Below are 22,525 nucleotides of genomic sequence, written 5' to 3'. Positions count from 1 at the left end.
ATTTTTTTTTTTAATTTCATATTTGGGTGAGTTACAATTAGTTATTTGGATTTGCTAATATTGAACTTTTAATGAATAGTTGGTAAATACAAAAGTAGAATTAGTAGTGTCGCTTTAAAGTGTAGGAATAATTTGAGATTTGCCTTATGTCACCCTGTGTTCGTTTACTTACAAACACTAAAATATCCAAGTGTTTATTGTTTTAACTTTAGATAAAATATTATAATTTTTATTTATATTATTTAGTAGCATAATATTTATATTAATATTTAAAAATTTAAAAATTAATTTATAAAAAATTATAAAAGTATTTTGATTAAAGTCAATAAAATTATATTATTATTTTTATAAAATATTTTTATTTTAAATTATTATATAAATTATTCATCACCAACAAAAAAAATAAGTAATAATTAATAGAATAAATAATATTATTAATAGAAGATTGTATCTTCAACTATTATTTTTTTTAATTTTAGTCTTCTTTTAAAGCCTTTTTTTAATTGTAATCAATTTAATGAAATTTAATTTTTAAAATTTTCATTGTAAAAAGAATTTACATATACGAAAATCAATTAATTTTAATAAAATTTTAACAAATTCATTTGAACCGAACCATCTTTTTTTAGGATTTCATTTGAGTTTTATTTTTTTACTTTTTTTTACTTTGAAAATTAAATCAAATTGTGTAAATAAAAATCACAAAAACAAAAATTAAACTAAACCAAATTAAAAAAAAATCGAAATAAATCGATTTTTTCAATTTAAATCAGTTTCTGGGCCAAAAGACTCGCTATGTTTGATAATGTTATGTCGCCAAAATTCAAAACACTGAGTGGAGGGAAAAAAGCCAAAAGAAAACTGGAAGGACGCCTTCCGTCCTCTTAATTCCCAAAAGAAAACCTTCTCTCTCTCTCTCTCTCCATCTATCTATTCCACTGGAAAATGGCGCAAATCCTAAGCCCTAACCCATCTCTCAAGCAGAGGCTTCCCAGGATTCAATCCCCAACTAGTCCCTTCATCTTGGGTTCCAACGACGATAAGCTCGAACGGGCTCAGGCCAGGGCCGCCCGCGCTGCCGCTATCCGCCGCAAGCCCATCTCCACCCTTGCTTCGCCGCCTCCTGGCCAAAATTCCGATCCCTGCCTCGACAAGCAGCAGATCCTCGACCTCTTCCAGAATTGTATAAAGCTTGCCAGCGAAAATGTCCGTTTTGCTTCTGTCTTTGTCCCCCTTCACCTCTTCTTCTATCTTCTGTTTCTAATAATATCTTATACATGCCTTCTTAGTGATTAACAAGTTAATTTGAGTCCCTATAGTCTCATAGGTTTTTTTATTTGTAATTTGTTTTTGAATTTGTGTTATTTTGTTAACTGTGCAGAAAATAAATCAGAAGAACACATGGGAACTGAGTTTGATAGACCATCTTTGCGAGATTATCAAGGTCGAAGAAGAGGAGGATGTAGAGACCAATTTTCAAAAGGTATTTTTTTTTTTTCATTATTCATTTTGTTTTATTTTGCATAGCTATGTGTACTAATTTATTTGGGATGAGAATTACAGATTTGGATTGAACTTGAACTTTAATTGTTACAAATTTTGAATGAAATCGTTTTGTCTTTTGTGTCTATGATATGCATGTATATTTAGGAAAGTTGAATGACATTTAGATTAGGAGTTTGGAGAGTGGATTTCTGATAATTGTTTTGATTTGGTCAGGTAAATAACTATATATGGGCTTTTGACATTCTGTAAGTTGTCAAGTGATTGAATATAATACGATGTTAAATTATTAATCTCCTGAAGTGTTGAAAACACTGCCTATTATTAAAGAAGCTTGAAACTCTACACCATAATGAAGAATCCCTCAGACTAAAAGTTTCAGCTGATGTTGTATGGCTTCAATAATTCTTGTCTCCAATTGGCTGATGCCTTTTGTTGATGCTGATGAGTTCATCCATGAGTAATTGCAATTATTTTTCATTTGTCTAAAAAGAAAAAGTCTGAAAGCTTCAAAGGTTTGGTGATGGCTAGGAATGGTTTTTAACCTGACAAATTTAATGGCGTAGACAACCTCAAAAACAATGTTATCCCTTTCTTTCCCTCTCGTGAACAGTCCATTTCCCCCCTGCCAAGCACAAATTTTCATTATAACTTTCTCATGGATAAACCTTCTGGATGCTTAAGTGGCTACACCCTTTAGTCAGAGAAATGAGGTCTCGTTATTGGCATATCTGGAAGTTAATGGTGGAGCATGCTTTAAATTCATTCCAAGTGCAAGTTGCATGTTAATATATTTTGTCAATCAATAAACACTAAAGACATGAACCAAGAGCCATGATGAAAAGTTGGGCTTGTCAAACTTGTAATTTGATTTTCAACCTGTTTTTTGTTTTACCACATATATGTATGAATATTCATTGCCTTTGAATTTCTACAGGCCAGTTGCACTCTAGAAGCTGGAGTTAAAATTTACTCGTTAAGGGTGGATTCAGTGCATTCAGAAGCATACAAGGTCCTTGGTGGGATTAATAGAGCTGGTCAAGAAAATGAACAAGGTTATGTTTATTAGCCTGTAAAAAACTTGCTTTTGTTCTCTCTCTCTCTCTCTCTCTCTCTCTCTCTCTTTCTATCTGTTTTTTCCCCTTTTTGGGTGGATGTAGCAGTTTCTCCCTTTTTCACTGGAAGTTAACTTTTGAGAGGAACTCATTAGCTTTACAGAATTGACGGCTTTAGGAAAATGGCATTTTAGATATTCATATTAGGGGGTTGCATGAAATAGGAGGATTTGTTGAAATTATTAATGCCAAACATCAGTTTGTGGGTTTGTAAGTGTACTTACAGAAGGTTGTAAGCTATATTCTAAGCTGCAAAATTATGGCATCAAATTATATTATTTTTTCATGCTCCTTCTATATTTTATTTCTCAATGTTGTGTTGCTATGTCAGATGCTATTCCGGAGGGTAGCAACTTTGACAATGCACAAGAAGGCCATTCCAAAAAAGAGATAGAAAGAAAGGTCAACTGTTTTCTGAATTATCAACTATGGTTTCTATTAAAAATACAAACTAACAGAAGTCATGCACGCAGATTTCACCTTTGTCAACACTGGAATCATCTTTTGAGGCTCTTAATGTGAAGAAGTTTGATGGTGATTGCACATCATAAGCCATATCTGATTCTAGCATGAAATTTAAAATGCAGTTAATAATGAATTTTGATTTATGAAGTTTGATTTGCTGTTCAGTTGCATTTGCTGTGGATCCATTGTATCATCAAACATCTGCACAATTTGATGAAGGTGGAGCTAAGGGTCTTTTATTGAACAATCTTGGAGTCTATGGTGGGTGTCAAGTGCTCTTTGACTCACAGGAGGTACCAGGGAAGTTCACACCACGTGAAAATCAACATGAAAGACAAGAAACAATTGATCTTTCCTTTGCTAGAGGTGTGGGATATTTGCTTTGTAATAGATAGAATTTCTGCTGCTGTTTCATTGTCCTGTGTTCAAAATTAAATTGTTAAGTCTTCATTAACTAAGCTTCTTGTTTTATTTCCAGATTTCATTGAACAGATGGTACTGAACATGCAAAGAAAGGATGAAATTTCTCCAACTCTGCAAAGCATAGTCAGCCAATTTGATGAAGATAATAAAAGGCCATTAGACACTTTTCCTTCTCTCCATAAATCTTGTCAGCAAGTTGATAAAGATGATGAAACTCATAATGAAGAAGTTGATTTTGATGGTAATGCATTTGGGTGTTGTGATAAATGGACTTTTGAACATGATGAGCAAGCAAGTGTTGTCGATGATGATCCTATTGGTGCAGATACATCTTTACCAAGTTTTCATGAGGTTTATGCCATAGCCTATACTTCTATATTTTTCATGCATAACTTAATGAAGTTGCTGTTGACAAGTTTTGGTTAAATCTTGCAGGAAAATGAACTATTTTCTTTCCACAACTCTGATACAGATGACAGAATTGAGAATGTTGATGGGTACTTGTTTTTTAGTTTGGGATTCACCTCTAAACAAAATGCTTGGGCAGGTCCTGATCATTGGAAGTATCGAAAATCTAAAGGTAAGGTTTAGGATAATATGCTCATTTTTTTTTAATCAGTAGACCATTTGCAAGGTATTTTGAAGCTGTTCTATAGGTTCAGAGGATCATTCAACTACTGAAAAAGAATCACCAGTGAGTACTAAGAGAACCAAGACTAAGAGGCAAGTGGAACTTGATATTGATTTCACAAAAGCCCTGGATGAAAAGATGCCCGATTTGTTTGCCCCTCCAAAAAATCCCAAGTCATTACTTTTGCCTGCAACTAGAGCACCTTGCAACACAACACTGCCTGAAGATTGCCACTATCAACCAGAGGAACTTGTTAAATTATTTCTTCTACCTAATATAATGGTAATTCTAGCTACATAATTATGGGCATGTTTTCCATTGACATGTATTTATTTTCTTTATCATTGACAAAAGAATTGTTCTGGTTGTAGTGCATTGGGAAGAGAGGGAATAGGTGCTCAGGTAAGTTGTTTATTTATTCATTTTATTGTTTACCTGAAAGACAGGTTTTTTCTTGAATACCCCAGAAGTACTAGAACTTCATTTCTATTTACTCCCATGTCGCTAGAACAAGCTTAACAATCATGTGCATAGCTGGTGTTGGCTTACAGCTATTTTTCACCGTTTGAGTTTCTCAGTAACTTATTGCTATAATCAGATGTCATGAATGCCAAAGTTTCTACCTTAATTCAACTTATATTATTTTTGAATCATAATTTGGAACATTCATACGATTTTATCTTTTTGAATTGAGTCATATTCACGTGCATAGACATTTGGTTAATTCCAAATTCCAAGTGAAGAGAGCATTCATGAATTTTGACAGAGACATCATTTACTGAAATATTGTAAAAATGAGTGACTTGATGGATGGGATTTTATCTATGATTCAATAACTTGGGGAATTTTACATTTTTTTTATTTGAAAACTGTTTCTAAATTTGGATTACATACCAAATAATAGATTTTTTCACTTCCATGGATTTTACTTTTGGTTTTTTTCTTTCTCTAGTTTTAATTAGATTATTGGATTTTGGAAAACTTTCATACCAAATGTAACCAAATACTGTCTCATTATAGATGCTAGAGTTTTGACTGTCGTGCAAAGGAAAAACTTTAAATTGTATCCTTACAAAATCTCTTTGAGGGCCTAGGATTATTTACATCTGTAACAAGCTTGGAGCATACAATATGTACACTCTAGCTTGAGGGGGAGTGTTAAGAATCGGTAAATAGATTAGGAATCTCTGTAATTATGCAATAGATTAGCAAGCAATTACAAATACTAATTAGGAGTTTTTTAGTTCTGTAATTATGTGTAATGTCCTACTTTAGCTTTTGTAAAATCTATTTAATCCCCAAGTGCTTGAGGGAATAATCATGCGAATATTTCACCAAAATCCCTTCTTCTTCTTCTTCTTCTTCTTCTTCTTCTTCTTCTTCTTCTTCTCTATTCCCAAGTTTTTCACTTCCAATTAACTATTAAAATGTTCATGTAACAATCTAAAAAATTATTTAGCAATTTGTTTTTATTGCACCACATTAGCAGTGTGCATAATCAGCCTACTTAATTTTCAGATGAATTTAGGCAGCAGTCAGATGACTATGGAGAAGTGCCATCCTGGGATGACGGAAATGTTTTTGGTGGTGAATTTGATGATGGAAATGCTTATAGTGATGTGGAAGATCCCAACACACTTGTTTCTCAGCCTCGCCAGGTTGGTTTATTATTTAATTCTGTTATGTCTCCAATTCTGTATTTGCATCCACTGATTTCGAAGAGATTTTAGATGCGTAGTAATCAGAATTCATAAATGTTACCTTGGATTCTGTGACTTCAAATTGAAAAAACAGGGATATGTATAGGTACCATTTGTTTTGCCGAAAATATATACCTGGAGAACCATTTCTGTATTTTCTAATTTTTGGAATGCACAGGAATATTAATCTATAGTAGCAATTTCCTATTCAAAGGGAAAATTAAACCAATTTGTAATTGATCTTCAGTGTTATAACCAAACCACAAATATATATATATATATATATATATATATATATATATATATATATATATATATGACATCTTGCATTTATGCTATGCTTTCCTCAATTAAAAAATTCAGGTAAACAAAATTGAAGTCCAGTATGACAAGACTTCTAAGCAAGTCGATGTCCAGACACTGAAGGAAACTCTTTGGCACCATATGCAAGAATCTCGTCAAAAGTCTAATCAGGTATGTTAATCATGTTTGTTTTTTGCTTATGTCTTTTACTATTTGCTTAAAGCTCATCTTTTGTAGGGATGACAATTAAGGTTAGCGACACGGGTTTAATCTGTTATAGGAATACAGTAAAATGAAACTAATACTGCAAAAACCTGAAAACAAAATATTCAATGATTCTAATACATGAACGCACGGTTCGGGTTCACATGATAATGCATTTAACCAAACGCTATGAACTCAACACCTATTGACCTATATGATAATGATATGAACTCAATGATTGATTATTTTTATCACATTGGGTTGATATGGTGATACAATGGCTGAAGGCATTTCACTGGCATAGCATACTCAGGTTTAATTCCCAATCCCTCACTCCCCTCACTTAAAATATATATATATATATATATTGTATGAGGGAAAAATGCCATAAACTTAGATGATCAGATTTATTGCCATGTCGGTGCATGTACCTGGTAATTTAATATTTTTTCATATTTGCCATTGTGGAGAAAATAACTGGACTCGATGTTTTCCTTTTATGAGAAGCATCAAGAAGAGGCAGTATCTTTCAGGAAACTCTTGTCTGGGTTTCCAAGTGACTGCAGAGCAGCAGCAAGTATCAATGAAATATCTCCTCATCTTTGCTTCATATGCCTATTACATTTGGCTAATGAGCATGGGTTGAGCATCCGTGGGTGTGGCAGCTTGGATGATCTCAAGATACATCTACCGAGCAATGATTCATATGTTGATGAAGTGGTCTAATTCAAGGACACTGCACAATCATAACCCAGTAACTCGGTTTACAATATGTAAGAAGTCCTAATTTCATTTTAAATCTTTTCGATTTAAATGATAGTGTAAAACATTGATTTTCTAGTTCGATCTTTTATGTGTTGGTAAATACATGAATACCCAAAAAAAAAAAAGAGACAATAATGTCTCACACGTGTTACTATTATTATTATTATTATTTAAAAAAAAAATTGAATAATTTGTCTTTGATCAATTTGAGATATTAGTTTAATATTGTATACAAAATTAAATTTATAATATCACATCATCACCACAATTCAAAACATAATTTTAACATCCAATTTTTCAAAATTTTTTTCTTTCATTATAATTAAATATTTAAACTAAAAACCATGATTCTCATCAAAACTAATAATATTGATTATAATGCAATATTAAAAAGAACTTTAAAAATAAAGCATTTTTTTATGAGCCTTATAAAACAATAGCTAGGAAGTTGAAAAGGGAAAGTTGCTCCAGCTATATGACCTACACTGATGTCTGTCAAAATTAATATCGGCTTTATTTTAATTTAAAACAATTTACTTTTTCAGATCGCTCTATTTTCAAGTTAAAATAATTTACTTTTTTAATTTTTATTTTATGAATAAATTATTTCTTCCGTACATATTTAATTCAACTTAATGTTAATTATATGTCAAATAACTAAATTATCTTTAATTTTTAATTTAAAATAATTAAATCTTTGAGATTTTATTTTATGCAAAACCACAGCCATTGATGGAATTAGCAAAATCCACCTCCCATTCTTTGCTCAATTCCCTTTGCCTACAGAAGCAGCTAAAAAACCGAGGCAAGTCATGAATAACATTCTCTACACAGAATCATGATTCAAAAAGCTCAACGTCAGATGCTTTGAACAGCAACAGCAGCATATTAAACCACCCACTCATTGTTTTTTCTCTGTTTGAAAACATTCAGCCTCACACCTAAAGGAGGAATCCAAATCCCTCATGGATGGGGCCTTCAACCAAGCAGCGAGGACATAATTAAGAAATTAAGAAACATGAATTTCACTTTATATGAGATAGTAAAAGAAATAATTATAACAAGCAATTCATTTTTATTTTTAATATAAATATATATGTTTTTTTCTTGTTCTTTGCAATACTCGTCTGTTCTGAAGGGTATTCTTGGCTCGCCAACATATCTCGTCTGTTCTCTGACTAAAATAAATCACTTTCTACTCTCAGAGTTTTACATGACGAACATCACTTAAAATTTGTAGCAAAACACAGAAAATTTGGCCTTTTAACACATTTGCTTCAAAAGGCACCCTAACAGCAAAGTTGTCTATGCTTGAATGCTAAATTGAGAGGCAAATCTGATTTATAAGATGCCAACTTCGCTATGAGAACTGTGAATTTGCATTATAACTTTGCGTTGCAGAGAACCATAGGTATCCATAATAACTTTTTGTCTGAAGCCATGAGTATACTACATGGACTCGACATTTCCCTGAGACTGGGTACGCGACCTGGTAATCCCTTCTTTCCATCCTCTCTGACGAGCTCTTGACTCCCACATTGCTGTCAATTTCTTTTGCTCTGCTAATGCAGCTTCAGCTTTCTCCCTAGCTTCTTCACAGGTTTCCATCCCTGAATTGCATTTGTCTGCTTCCTTTTGATACTGGGATGTCATCTTCTTAGCCTCAAGCAGAGCCATGTCAGCACGCTGCTGATTCTCTAAAGCTTCAGCCTCCCGCAGCTTCAGTTCTTCAGTCAGTAGCTCTGCAAAGTTCTTTTCTGTATCTTCACTCACCTCTGGATCACGCTTTGCACAATCTGCACAATGTATGCCAACAGAAATAAGAAATCTCGAATCTTGATTCCAGACTGCAACTCTGTTTATCCTTAATATCAAATCTTGAGATAAGCAGATTATGAAGTTTTGAAAGAGTAATTTGGAAAGCATCATGTCAATTTGCATTACTATTTGAAATATTAAATATATTAAAAATGAATTGTTTAATTACAAAAAAAAAATCATTAGGTAGGCCTAAATCTTAGTTCAACACATCTAAGTTTAATCTGCAGTGTTCACATGTCCACATCCCCGATTAGTGAGGGGAATACGCAGAATTTATCCTTTGCTACCACCATGGCACCATGTAGCCAACAGCTATAATAAGGGGTTCTAGCTGTAATTTCAAAATATATGAAGATGCTCTACAAATTTGTGCCTCAGTTTGAAGGAGACTAAATGTAATTTTCCTCAAATAAAATAATGCTTAGTTTATTCAGTTTTTGCCAAGCAAATGAACTTTCATTCTATTTGAAGTTAATTCATGACAAGAAAACTAACCTGCAAAGGAAGCATTGCTCAGTCCTGCATCAAAACAAAGCAAGAACTTTAAGCATAGGCATGATTGACTATCAAACAAATTGAACACGTAAGGCAAGCTTAAAAAGCAAATAAACTCGTAAAAAAAACTAACAAGCACAGTTAAACAATTAAGTGTCTAGGACATTTAGCGGACAGCTCACAGAGATGTAGTCCCATATTATGATTTTACATTGAGAGCCTTAGTCAAAACAAGCACACATGCACATATATATACACAAACAGGAACCTTTATGAGCAGCATAACAAGATCAGCATCAATCTCAAAGACATTTCGACTTGTTATGACCAAAAACCAAGCACTTCAACATGGATGATTTCACATATTATCACCAAATAATGAAGCATCATGGTATTCATCTGCTTTACCAGGAAATTACAGCTTTATGCAGACAAAATATTTAAAAAGACAGTAAAACACATATAGATCTGAATTATCGTATCAATGCCTGAGGCATGAATGCCTCAATTGCTTCAAGAAATTGCTACACTGGCAACCCTCTTTATAACAAGAGCAAAAAAGGACTTTTATTAAAGTTTGCAGAACACTAAGGTTAAAGGGCATATATCATACTGATAACTGTCAAGGAAGGAATCAAAAAAGGCATCTACCATGGACAAATCAACCATTTGATCCACTTTTACACAAATAAACAATTGTAACAGCGAGTGGTCTCAAACCGTTCATAGGAACTTCACGTACCCACACAACAAGGAAACTTGCACCAAGAGAAACTATGGAAATAATTTATGTTATGCAAAAATAATTGAATGAAGAAGGTTACTAGTGTTTCTCAATAGACAATTATCTAAGAGCCACACTTCACTAGTGCCACAAGAACTTGTATCATCTAATACAATGTCCTGCAAGAAATCTAACTCTGATCTCGACTGATAACAATTGCCAAACCACATCCTATATTGTTGAGCTTCTAATACTTTGATCTACCAATAAAGCCATCATACAACACCAATAGAGCATGTATTTAACATATGTAGGAAGGATCTTGAATTTAACCAAGAATTGGTGCCAATGTACCAAAAATTATCAACAATTCTCCACAGAACCATATCTATCATAGATTTCTCTAAATCCAGAATTTCCTTTTGCCTTTTTGGAATGATAAGTAAAGAACGACCCCAACATTTCTAAGGGGAAATCAGGACAACCATACAAGGAATTGCGAAATTTTATATGGTAATAAAAATCAAAGAAGAAAAAAAGATGGGATCGAGGTAGATCTAAATGGAAAGAAACAAAACGATTAAAAAACATGTTTAAAAAGGAACGACCTTGAGGGATGGAGAGAAGAGGCTGAGAAGAACAATCACAAACACAAGGAGAGCAAGTGGAGGAAGAGTGGCTGACGGCAGCTAAACCCTCCTTGAAGTGCCAGTAAAGAGGGGGTCCCAGTATGTAACCAGCCAAGCAGAGACCCATGAACCCCAGAACCACCTTCACCACCGCCGCTTGATTCATGGCCATAAATGATGATGGTTTAGTTTTCTTTTTTCCTTATGAAATCTGTAATGAGGAGTGTAATGGGGTTTTGGCCTACACAGGAGAACAAAGGCAGAAGATGACGGTGCTGCTGAGTGATGACAACGGGAGAGATGGATCACAGCCGTGCGATTATCAGTACGACAGCCATTTTAAAAATAAAAATAAACTAAACAAAATGGGCTGTGCTAGTCGGCAAAGTTACTCGGCTTGCTTAGCGGCTGTTTGATTCAGCTTCCGTAGCTAAATACCAATTGACGTTCAAATAGCTGAAAAAAAAAAAATATATATATATATATATATATAATTTAATACCCTTCTGTTAGGCAATTCTTTTTTCCTTTTTTTTCCCTGAAAAATTAATACTATTAGTTAAAGTTAATTTATTGTAGTCTTAATATCTATATTATTTAATTTTTGTAATTTTAATTTTAATTATTTATAGCCTTTAAAAAAAGAAAATTTAACTATTTATACTGTTTAATATCTTTGATGAAGGTTGAAACAAGTTGACTAATATTTTTTTATTACATAGATCTAATAAGAGAATTAAAAGTTTGTTTTTTCAAAATAAAATGACGTTTTAAATTGGTTTAAAAAAAAAAAGAGATTGAGTAGTTAATTTTAAGGGTTAATTGCAAAAATTGTCAAAAAAAAATTATAAAGTTTGATAATTTTTATAATTAAACTCTAAAATTGGTATAATTTTCGATTAAACTCATATTTCAAATTAATTAAACCGTCAACAAACCATAAGTATATTTCAATAAACTAGAAATTAGAAATCAAATTCTTTTATTCTATAGATACAATTGTTCTATCCAATTCTAATCAACATACACATTCAAGCAACATTAACAAAACTTGTTTAAATTCAAAATAAAAAATGTAATACAACCCTAGAAACATAGCAAATAAATAAAATCAAATTCTTTCTCATTTGCACAGCTAACTCTTTTTTCAAATAAACTATTTTATCTTTTAAATATTTTTACAACTTTTTAATATTTCAATTCTGCTCTGCAAATCATTAATCAATGTTTCATTTTGATCATATTTTTCACTGAATTATATCCATTTCTCGGTGATTTTGTTGTTAATAACCTTCAACTCTGTAACTTTTTCCTTATGAGCATTTCTTTGCTAAAGCAAATGTGTCTATAGCTCATTCCCCCTATCATTACAAGGTAAATCAAACCACCAGAAGGATGAATAGTTATTTCCTAAATCAATTGTGCATTAATATCAGACATTAACAAACTTATAAAGTGTAGCTTCTAATCAAAATAGTCAAAATAAAAGTCATTATAATTACCTCTCAAGCATTACATATAACAGTTTATTTACGACAAAGTTAATTTGAGATATCAATAATATGTTAATGTTTAATTGATAATTATGTAAATTTTATGGTCTACTTGCAAAAATTAACAAACTTCATGGTTTTTTACAATTAACCATAATTCTAACAAACTACAAGAACTTGATAATAATTTACCCTAAAACCATTTAGTAATATTGGAGTTGTCATCACAATAGTGAGATCTTGATTTTATTTATTTATTTTGAAACATTAGAGTTTAAATTTTAGTAAGAGCTTATTATATATATAAAAAAAAGATAATAAGAATAAAAAATAGAAGACCAATAAAAGAAATAAAATAGAGAATCCAAAGATAACAATGGTAAAGAGTACAGAAATATTTTCAAAGATAGTGGTCCAAATACAAATTTGTAAATGATGCGGTCGTAAAATATAATGGAGGTGGGGAAGTAGAAAAAAGAGGAACTATTGCAACGCAATAGTTAATATTCTATGTCACCACAACCGCAAGCACAAACGTAGCAGCAATTGCTTATTGTATCAATGTCTAGGAAGAAGAAATTGTAGCTGGGTATTTTACTTCTCTTTTGAGTTGCGATTTCACATGTGAATTGGGACCATGGTTTCAATGAAAACAAACCTGTAATGGCCGTAATATAACAATAACGGTTAGGGATGAGTATTCAGTTCAAATCAAACTGAACTAAACTTAACCGAATTAAATAATGAAAATCAAATTACATATTTTAGAAATCGAACAGAATCAAAATGGATGAAAAATAGAATCGAGCCGAACTGCTCTATTTCGTTTCTATTTGGATCAAACTGATTGGTTTGATTTTTGATTATTTTTTAATTTAGACTTGATTTTCAAGTTATTTGGTCTAATTTTGACTTTGGTTTGAACCTAATATCCATTAATCAATGAAATTAAACAATTTATATATAAAAAATTACATATAATTCATAAATTTTCCATAAAAATAAATCAATTCAAAAATTAATTTGGTTCGATTTGAATATATAAAATTACTATTTTGTTCGATTTAATCGATTTTTTTTCTCTTCAAAACTGAACCGAACATAAATAATTGAAAATTTTATAATATAAAACGGAACCAAATTATTTTAAAAATCAAACCGAATTACCGAATTAAGGAGGTTCTGTTCGGTTTATTCGGTTTGAACCGAATAATGCTCACCCCTAATAACGGCCTAACACTGCTTAAATTTTTTTAAAAAATTTACAAAATTCATAAAACGATTATATATCGATAGATACAAGTAAAACTAAGATATACAACTATATAATAACCACAAATATATCAAATAAAAACATTAAATATATCCTCCTCATACATCATTATCATTAAACAATTTTAGCTAAAATAAAGATATTTAATGATGATCTTAATTTAGCAAACAATAAGAGAGAGATTTTGTAGAAGAAAGGAGAAATTTGAATGAAAATTTGAGAGAATATGAGAGATATAGCAAATATGAAAGAGAGAATATGCAGACAAAGAAAAGAGAAGCAAAGTAACATTATTTCCATGTGATTGTATCAAAGAAATAATTAAAGTAACGGCCATTACTGTTACGTAACGGTCGTAACAGCCGTTGTTACTGCAACTCTATATTTACCTATAAATAATGATATATCACGCAACGGATCCTTTCAAATTCTATGAATAATGTAACAACCATTATTTGAAATCATGATTGAGACCAAAGAAGGCTCGGTCGGTAAATTAATATTATGTTGTAATGTTTATGGTAGCAGATAAGCAAAATAAGTGCTATTGTCTTTCAATTGAAAACTTAAGCCAACAATTGGTCCATAACATAAACTAAAATAAAAACATAAAACAATTAAAATTTACCATGTTGTCGAGAGATTATATAATATAGAGATAGAGAAAGAGAGAGTTTATGTTATTGCAACGTTAAAAAAAGCATTTTAAGCTATCACTTCAACTTGATATGTTATTTCTTCATGACACAGGAGAAGTCTATTTAAACCTAATCTAGATTCAAAATACAAGTATGCATATAAGTTTCATCATACATGGACGATGAGAAAACTAATACAAAATATCCATGGATGAAGATGCAAAAGCAGCCTTCCTTTACATAGTCGAAATAACATTCCCTCACCAAGTTGCAACATGAAATACTGCACATGTTGTGATTCATTCTTAATCACCAAGTTTGGTTACAAGCCAACGACTCTGTTTCAATGTCTATGGAAAAAGCTTTAACCCCACCAAAACTCGAGCTACTTGAAACAGAAGAAGCATCATAGATAATGGATTCAATTCCTTCTTTATTATTTTGTTGAACATTCAAATTCTTTTGAGAAATTCGAATCCCCTCCAACTCTAATGTTACTTCTTTCATTGTAGGTCGTTTCTTTCCATTTAATTTCAAGCATCTTTTTGCAAGGTTAGCAACTATCAGAATTTCCTCTTTAACACAATCATCAACTATCATAATTCGAGGATCAATTATAGAAAACACTTGGTCTTTCTCCATGGAAACAATGAAATGTGCAGCTAAACCAATTCCTTCTCGTGACTTGGTCTCAGAAACAGGTTTTTGTCCAGTCAACAACTCGACTAGAACTACCCCAAAACTATAAACATCACTCTTTTCTGTAAATTGGCTTGATTGGAAGTATTCAGGATCTAAGTATCCAAAGGTTCCATGTACATCAGTGGTGACATGAGTTTGATCATTAGCAATACATCTTGATGTTCCGAAATCTGATACTTTAGCTCTGTACTTTTGATCCAAGAGAATGTTTGTTGACTTGATATCTCGATGATAAATGGGTATAGATGCTGCTGAGTGTAAGTAGGAAAGGGCCCCTGAAACTTCTATGGCAATGCGTAGACGCATCTTCCATGACAATTGAAACTCCATATTTTGTTCATGGAGGTAGTGATGTAAAGTTCCATGGGGGATGAATTCATAGACAAGCAGAGGAACCTCCGTCTCCAAGCAACAACCAAGGAGCTTTACCACATTCTTGTGATTAATCTGAGAAAGAATTATAACTTCATTAATGAATTCTTCAAGTTGTGCTTCATCTATCATCTTTGATTTTTTAACTGCAACAATTCTTCCGTCCACAAGCATTCCTTTATAAACAGTTCCTTGACCGCCTTGACCTAAAATTCTGTTTACATTAAACTGATCTGTTGCCTTCTCCAACTCTTTTAAACTGAATATTTCTGCCTTCTCAACATTGCCATGACTTGAACAAAGTTGGTGATGTAACAGTAACCCTCCATTCCTTTTGAAGAATTTCTCTTTGCGCTTAATGTTGTTTCTTCTTTTCATACATTTTTTAAACCACCATATCCCAGTAACCAGAAGCAATACTCCAAAGACGACACTGATAACTGCACACCTCAATAAAAAATTTATATATATAGTGGGATCCTTGTAATAAAGCAATGGAAGTATGAGCCATGGGAATTTTACTATTGCGTGGAGAAGAGATTGTGCATTTAAATATATTCGAACCAAGCAACATTCAAAAATACAATCCTTGTGCTGATAAATTTTGATTTAATAGTATTGTGGTGGTTTCTAAGATTGGAAAATGATTTCAACCTCAATAAAAATCTAATTAAAAAAAAAAAGAAATTCTCTTATCATGTTATTACTAAAATGTAATTATATTATACTGTACATAATAATAATAATAATAATAATAATAATGGAAAATAAAATGACAATTCTAATACTAAAGTTCAATTTTGAAATGCTGTCTAATAATTAGAAACTAATTATCTTAATATTAAATACGCTCTCATAACATATACATGTGCTACTGCTTACCTAAAATCGTAATCCAGTGTTTATGGTGATGACATTTGTGTGATCCCCGCGTATTCCAACATGTCCCACGGCAACGTTTCTTTACTTCTGGGTATTGGCATTCATCAATGTCTGAAAAAAAAAATGGAAATGAATACGTAATATTCATAAAATCTACCTTTAATTCAATAAAAATATAGTGCATATATACTAGGTAAATATTAACCAAACATGGCATCAAGAACAATGGGGGATATATGGAACCACATCCCTGCATTAAGAGTATTATATTTTAAATATTTTATATTTGATTAATATATATATATATGGGGACTTGGATGATGGATAGATAGGTATTTTACCAGGGCTCATACTCCACTCCAGAATAACAGGAACATAATATCTGTCTCGTACTTTTTCATAAGGATCTTCGACCTTGGACAAAATCCATTCATTTTCAACCATAAAAGCTCTCCTGCATCTCTCTCTGCCTTTTTCATTATCATCTACAAAACTTAAATTAAATTCCTGAAGTGGCGATCGTATTGTGACCTGATAGCAGTCCCTGCCAAGGCAAGGATTCTTGTAGAGGCCTACAAGGTCTGTCTTAGTAAAGGTCAGTAAAAAAGGGTTGGTGCAGCCTAATGCGAAGAATGAATTCTTCTCATCAGCGTAGCTGAAAGGACTTCCAATCAAATTCACGGCTCGGCCTGTTTTCCCACCAGTGCAATATTTGGAGGAAATTATGGGACTGTTAACACGTACAGTGAAGTTTTCATAGTAAAAATTCAGTACCTCCAGGTTGATTTTGCCGAGGAAAGCTCTAGTAGAGTTGCTAGTTGTGTTGCAGTCAATCTTAAACCATTCATCAAAATAACAAGATTTATTGGCTCCCATACCAAAAGGGTATGGAATGTCCACATTCCCACATCGGGATGGACAGCCAGGCTTTGCCGCAGGTGTTGTTGCTGCTGCTATTTCTCCCATTAGCAATGCTAGGAAAATGAATTGAGACCAGTGCAACGAGGAAACCATTAGCTCAAAAAGGCTTATAAGCGCAGAAACCATCGAAGAATCCTGGGTTTGGGTAGATAGGTATTGCAATCAGTTAACCTCCAAAGTTGTCCTTTTTATAAGTAGGTTATTTTAAATGTTATTGATTCAATATAAAGAAATTCCACGGCGGACAGCCAACGTTATTGATATAATCCTCACTTTTACCACGCATCTTCAGATAGAATTGGAAAACCAATATAACGAAATTCCATGGCGTTCTATGTCAAAAAGAAGTTTGGAAAAGCAATCTAACAATTCAATAAATCAACAAATCTTCTCCCAACTTATATTACGGGCTTAAATAGTCTATATTCTTACGTTTTTACTTACTTAATTCTTAAGGGAAAACTATGACTTATATCGAAAATATTACATTAAATTAATATATGAGTGTATAACATTCATAGCACATGACTATTACTTACTGACCTTGTGTAAAGCATTTATGGTACATGCTACTTGCACATTAGTTTGGAGTAATGCTCTTCTTTGGTAATTTTCGTTGAAGAATGAAGATTCAAGTGTAAGAGTTGATTTTCAATTTAAATCTCTTTATTTATAATTATTTAAGTCAAAAGAGTTAATAAAAGTATAATTAAAGAGAGCGCCCATTTTGCACGTCCAGCAGCATATGACAGGATTAGTCTTGTTAATAGTAAAAGAGGGAACGATGAATACCACCTTAATGCACCCAAAAAAGGAGTTGAAAGAATGATTAAAATACAATAGATTTAGGTAAGGACTATGCGTAAATCATACCCATTGAAGTATTCGAACCCACAAACATATAAAATAATAATAACACAATATACAGAAATTTCATGGCGGCAGGCCTGCCAATATTATTGACACAATCCTCAATATTTCCATGCATCTTTAGAAACAAGACAGGTAGACATTTGCCCAGCAACTTCCCTGATGAAGAAAGTCTTCCGTTCCAAGTGAAAATCTAGTAGATGGTAATTCTCAGGATCTATCCGAACAAGTGATAAAGCCATTAACAGCTAAAGGAGAAAAACAATATAAATAAAAAAAAAAATCTGGAAAGGTGACAACGAAGAAAAAGCTGTTAGAGGAGTTTTTAGTCTGTTGGGGTATGTTAAGCTCCAGTTGTACTAGTTGACAAATGGCCTTGGAAGTGAGAATGTTTAAACAATACGTTAATTTGATCTCTGCAACTAGCAGTAGCTCCATATTAAGCTACGGATGTACTGGAGTGAGTGTATTGAGTTATTCACGATTCTTGTAGGTCCTGTAAGCTATGCTTGATTTTGATGATAACAAAACTTAATAAAATATACATTAACCCTTTGTATATAAGTATTTGAAGTGATTCTATACGTCATGATATGCAAAGATATTGATGGAAGGATTATTTTATTGAAATGGCTGATATAAAAAGAGATTATTATCTTGTATAACACAAGACGAATCAAAGTCCATGAAGAAATAGGATAAAAATTGAGGTTTTAGGTCCATTGTACAAGATTGAAGAGTTTATGCCATTTAAGACCTAAAATCAATTTTGTTTTTAGATTCAAGAATTTAGAAAGTGTTTTTATATCATTTCTAAAGTTTTTGAATGGTTAAAATAATTTTTACAATATTCCTTTAAAAACTCAAAATTTCAAAATTTAAGTCAGACAATAGCGAAATTAGTTAACCCATTACAAAAATTAGTTAACTAGTTTTGATGTCTAAAATTCTCTGTCTTACAAAACTAGTTAACCAGTGAAAATTTTAGTTAATTATTTTCATGATCTGACCTGACACAACTCTGCTGCACCACTTTCAAAGTAATAACGGCTAGTTTTTTGAAAATTAAAGAGCCGTTAGACACACTCTCCAGCAGACGTTTTTGGCAATGAAAAGCACCTATAAAAGGCATCATTTACTACATTTCTAACTAATGAAAATGCTCTTATTCATTGTGAATTTATTGTAATATTTTTAAAACTTTCATTTAAATACTCTTAAGCTTGAGTGATAAATCTTCTCTCTCAATCTTTTAGCATTAAATTCTGTATTTGAGAGTTATTGAGAGTAATTTCTTCTACACCAAAACCTATTTAAGGTTCACTTGTGGGAGGTTTTCAAGCACATTGTGAAGCTTGTGAGAGGTTTTCAAACACCTTGTGAAGCTTGTGGTATTTTGTGAGAAACAAAAACGTTATAAAGGTTTTCAAGCACCTGGGAAGCTTACTGAGATTGTAAAGGCTTTGAATCTTGCTTATTGAAAAAATCAAATAGTGGAGTGACTCTCAAAGTGGGACTTTGGGAAGAGTGGATATAGGCTAAGAGAGTCGAACCACTATAAACATTGTGTTTGATTCTCTTCTTCCCTTAACTCTTTAATTTTCAGTACTTTATTTCTCTGATTATATATTAAATGTGTTTAGAATTTGTTCTATTGAGTTAATATTGAGTTTGAATGATTAAATTTGCAATTTCTGATTTATATGTGAAAAGATACACTTGATATTAAGTGATTACTTTGTGTATGAGCTGTTATTTGTGTATAACTTGTTTGATCACTTATATTACATCCTAAAAACAGAGTTATATACATACATAGAAGTGCAAAACCATAATTTTTTATTAAGTCTTGAGCAAGAATTGAAAAATTACCTAAAGTGTCTAATTCACCCATCTCTTGATCACTTTCTTTGGGACAACAATTCTATTATGGCAGGATTTTAATTCTGGGGAAACTTTTATTACTTTATCATAAAAATAAAAGTACTTATAATGTAAAAAATTTTTAATAAAGTAATTAATTAATATTAAATATTTCTAATAGTTTTTGTATTTATGAAAATTAAAAAAAAATATAATTATCCTTTACAAGTTTTCTTTCTTTAATAATATTACATAATAATTTTATTATTAATCTTATAAAAAAGGAGAAGAGGCAAATTTGAGCCTACTCGACCATTTTTTCACCATTAACCACAAACGGGGTCTTAATTTAAGGCGGCGTGGGGAGCGTTTTTTAGAAAAGAGAGTCCAATTATTAAAATAATAACATGCCTCCAGTCACATAACATTCAACTTTCCTTCTTTACTGCGTTGACTTCTTTCATGTATTTTGTTGACATTTTTGTCGTTGGGCACTCCGACCACAAACCCAAAGATCCAAAACGCGCTCCAAGAACCTCAACGACACGCGTTTGGTAGCAGTCTTCTGATATTACAAATATCTTAACGCTCCATTGGTATCGTGGATTATGAGGTTAAAAAATTGATTATTTTTTAAATTTATTTTTAAATATTATTACAAAATAATTTTAAATTTTTTTTATTATTTTAAAATTTTTATGATAAAAATATTAAATTAAAACATTTTTAATAATTAATTTTGAGGAAATATTTTTTTTAGTAGCAGGTTTAATAATAATATTATTACGTGGACTCTCTATGAAGTTGAGTGATTTTAAATTGTAGATTAATTTAAATTATTCACTAAATCATAATATTTTAGATTACAAATTTTAATTAAAATTTTAAAATTTTTTTTATCAAAATCCTTTCAGACTAGATTTAATTTTTTAAAAATTTTAATTTTTAGACCAAAATTAAATTTAAATTAATCTAGTAAATTCAACCAGATTAATTTTGAATGAGATTATATGGATTGTTAGATTAATATTTAATTTTATAAATTAATTTAAAATAATTTATAAAGTATTTCTGATTGGAAGGATTTTGAATCCGATGAATTTAAAAACTGCTACCTTTAAGTGTGTGAAACTGAAATTTGATAATTTGAGTTTGAAAGTATTTCCTCACAAATTTAACAAATATATAAAATCACTTACAAATTTATTAAAAGAAATAAAACACTATTCTAAAATGTATTATTATTTTTCTTATATAGTTTTCTTTTAGTAAATAATGTTCAATATATATAACATATTTGCAACTAAAGATGCATAAAACTTAATACAAATTATTAATCAATCAAGTCATTATATATATATATATATATATATATATATATATATATACACACACACACACACATCAATCTGGTATTATTAATCACCACCACCACCACTCCCACCTCCCATCGAGCTATCATCGCCTACTAACTACTAGTTGCCACTATCACTACCACTTAGCCACCGCCATTATCACCACCACCAATTTGTCACTACCATTGCCACCACTACCACTTCACCATTGCCACCACCACCATCACTATCATCACTATCTAGCTACCACTAGGTCGCTGCTGTTGCATGGCGCTACCACCGCCGCCACAACTACCACTTGGTCCACATCGCCACCACCACTAAGCTACCACTACATCTACTTAGTGGTGGTGGTGATGGTAGTAGTGAAAATATGATAGTTTCAAATTAAAATGATATTTAGTAAAATAATAGTATATGTTAAATTTCCATTGCTAACTTGACTACATTTCATCAACATCCATGTAAATAAATATGAGATTATAATAGTAAATATACTAGATTTTTATTCTTACAAAAAAAGTCATGTAATGCTTAATATATTGCATTAGATTACAATTTTGATTCTTTATATGGTTAATTACATATCATTATATTACGTTGTACTAAATATAGCCTAAGTGAATATGAAACAAGAAAAAGTGAATTTAAAACAAGAAAAAGCAATCATGGATCCAAGACTTAAAATATATGGGTCTTATAATTTACATGAAAGTCCCATCATGCAAATGGTGCCTTCTATGGTTATTTGGTTCCATATAAAATATAATTACTTTATTATGAAAAATAAGATAATTTCACACAAATTTACAACTTATATTATGAGATTTTTGTAAAATGATTATCTTTCCGTAAAATAGTTCATTATGAAAATTTTATTAACTTAACGGAAAAAAAAAAGAAGCTTTTTCATGTAAAAAATACATATAATATTTTTTAAAAATCTAAGAAATAATATTTAATAAACCTAAACTTGTTCCTATAATTTTTTAACAAAATTTACCATACATAATTCAACTCTTTTATTTTTTTAAAAAATATTATGTGTGGTTTTTTATCTAAGGATTTTTTTTTTGTTAAGTGAATACAATTTTTGTAATTAAATAATTTATGAAAAAAAATTATTTTACAAAAATTTAATAAAATGAGTGGTAAATTTATGTGAAACTATCTTATTTTCCATACCAGAATAACCATAGATTTATGTGAAACTATCTTATTTTCCATACCAAAATAACTATATTTTGTATGAAATCAATTAACTATAGAATTTCTCTGTCTTCTTGATGGCAAAACCAATACAAAGCAGCCTTCCTTTACATAGTCCAAAATAACATTCCCTCACCAAGTTGCAAAATCAAATATGCACATGCTGCGA

The 22,525-nt window shown here is 31.3% G+C and overlaps 3 protein-coding genes across 4 annotated transcripts; 1 reads left to right on the top strand and 2 right to left on the bottom strand.

Annotated features, from left to right (window-relative positions):
* The first annotated feature begins 891 nt into the window (after window positions 1-891).
* Window positions 892-7,209, top strand: LOC110649102 (condensin complex subunit 2). Of its 2 annotated transcripts, none has more exons than XM_021803516.2 (13): window positions 892-1,206; window positions 1,382-1,483; window positions 2,441-2,558; window positions 2,950-3,020; window positions 3,092-3,152; window positions 3,249-3,449; window positions 3,562-3,857; window positions 3,942-4,086; window positions 4,169-4,419; window positions 4,509-4,539; window positions 5,656-5,795; window positions 6,201-6,311; window positions 6,852-7,209. In XM_021803516.2, the coding sequence occupies exons 1-13, from the start codon at window positions 946-948 to the stop codon at window positions 7,068-7,070; spliced, it is 2,007 nt and encodes a 668-aa protein (XP_021659208.2). In that variant the 5' UTR covers window positions 892-945; the 3' UTR covers window positions 7,071-7,209. The 2 variants fall into 2 exon arrangements, with proteins under 2 accessions (XP_021659208.2, XP_021659207.2); XM_021803515.2 differs by having other exon boundaries at window positions 4,163-4,419.
* A 952-nt stretch (window positions 7,210-8,161) lies between these two features.
* Window positions 8,162-11,142, bottom strand: LOC110649103 (uncharacterized). Its single transcript, XM_021803519.2, has 3 exons — window positions 10,758-11,142; window positions 9,426-9,449; window positions 8,162-8,905 (listed from the first exon to the last, which is right to left on the bottom strand). The coding sequence occupies exons 1-3, from the start codon at window positions 10,948-10,950 to the stop codon at window positions 8,559-8,561; spliced, it is 564 nt and encodes a 187-aa protein (XP_021659211.2). The 5' UTR covers window positions 10,951-11,142; the 3' UTR covers window positions 8,162-8,558.
* A 3,349-nt stretch (window positions 11,143-14,491) lies between these two features.
* Window positions 14,492-17,152, bottom strand: LOC110649106 (wall-associated receptor kinase-like 1). Its single transcript, XM_058154189.1, has 4 exons — window positions 16,480-17,152; window positions 16,344-16,388; window positions 16,139-16,249; window positions 14,492-15,696 (listed from the first exon to the last, which is right to left on the bottom strand). Exons 1-4 carry the CDS (start codon window positions 17,150-17,152, stop codon window positions 14,492-14,494), a joined length of 2,034 nt encoding a protein of 677 aa, XP_058010172.1.
* Window positions 17,153-22,525: the final 5,373 nt, after the last annotated feature.

The sequence above is a fragment of the Hevea brasiliensis genome, chromosome 1, assembly GCF_030052815.1.
Source record: "Hevea brasiliensis isolate MT/VB/25A 57/8 chromosome 1, ASM3005281v1, whole genome shotgun sequence".
NCBI lineage: Eukaryota > Viridiplantae > Streptophyta > Magnoliopsida > Malpighiales > Euphorbiaceae > Hevea > Hevea brasiliensis.
The sequence above is the reverse complement of the archived record's forward strand: the minus strand, read 5'-3'. Positions and strand labels throughout refer to the sequence as shown.

Coding starts and splice junctions, on each gene's coding strand:
- LOC110649103 (XM_021803519.2), bottom strand. CDS start 10,950: ATGGCCATGAATCAAGCGGCGGTGGTGAAGGTGGTTCTGGGGTTCATG. Junction 9,450..10,757: donor TCTTCTCTCCATCCCTCAAG/GTCGTTCCTTTT, acceptor GTTTTGATGCAG/GACTGAGCAATGCTTCCTTT. Junction 8,906..9,425: donor GAGCAATGCTTCCTTTGCAG/GTTAGTTTTCTT, acceptor TACATTGTGCAG/ATTGTGCAAAGCGTGATCCA.
- LOC110649102 (XM_021803515.2), top strand. CDS start 946: ATGGCGCAAATCCTAAGCCCTAACCCATCTCTCAAGCAGAGGCTTCCC. Junction 2,559..2,949: donor TGGTCAAGAAAATGAACAAG/GTTATGTTTATT, acceptor TTGCTATGTCAG/ATGCTATTCCGGAGGGTAGC. Junction 4,420..4,508: donor TTCTTCTACCTAATATAATG/GTAATTCTAGCT, acceptor TTCTGGTTGTAG/TGCATTGGGAAGAGAGGGAA.
- LOC110649106 (XM_058154189.1), bottom strand. CDS start 17,152: ATGGTTTCCTCGTTGCACTGGTCTCAATTCATTTTCCTAGCATTGCTA. Junction 16,389..16,479: donor GGAGTGGAGTATGAGCCCTG/GTAAAATACCTA, acceptor CTCTTAATGCAG/GGATGTGGTTCCATATATCC. Junction 15,697..16,138: donor ACACTGGATTACGATTTTAG/GTAAGCAGTAGC, acceptor TGAGGTGTGCAG/TTATCAGTGTCGTCTTTGGA.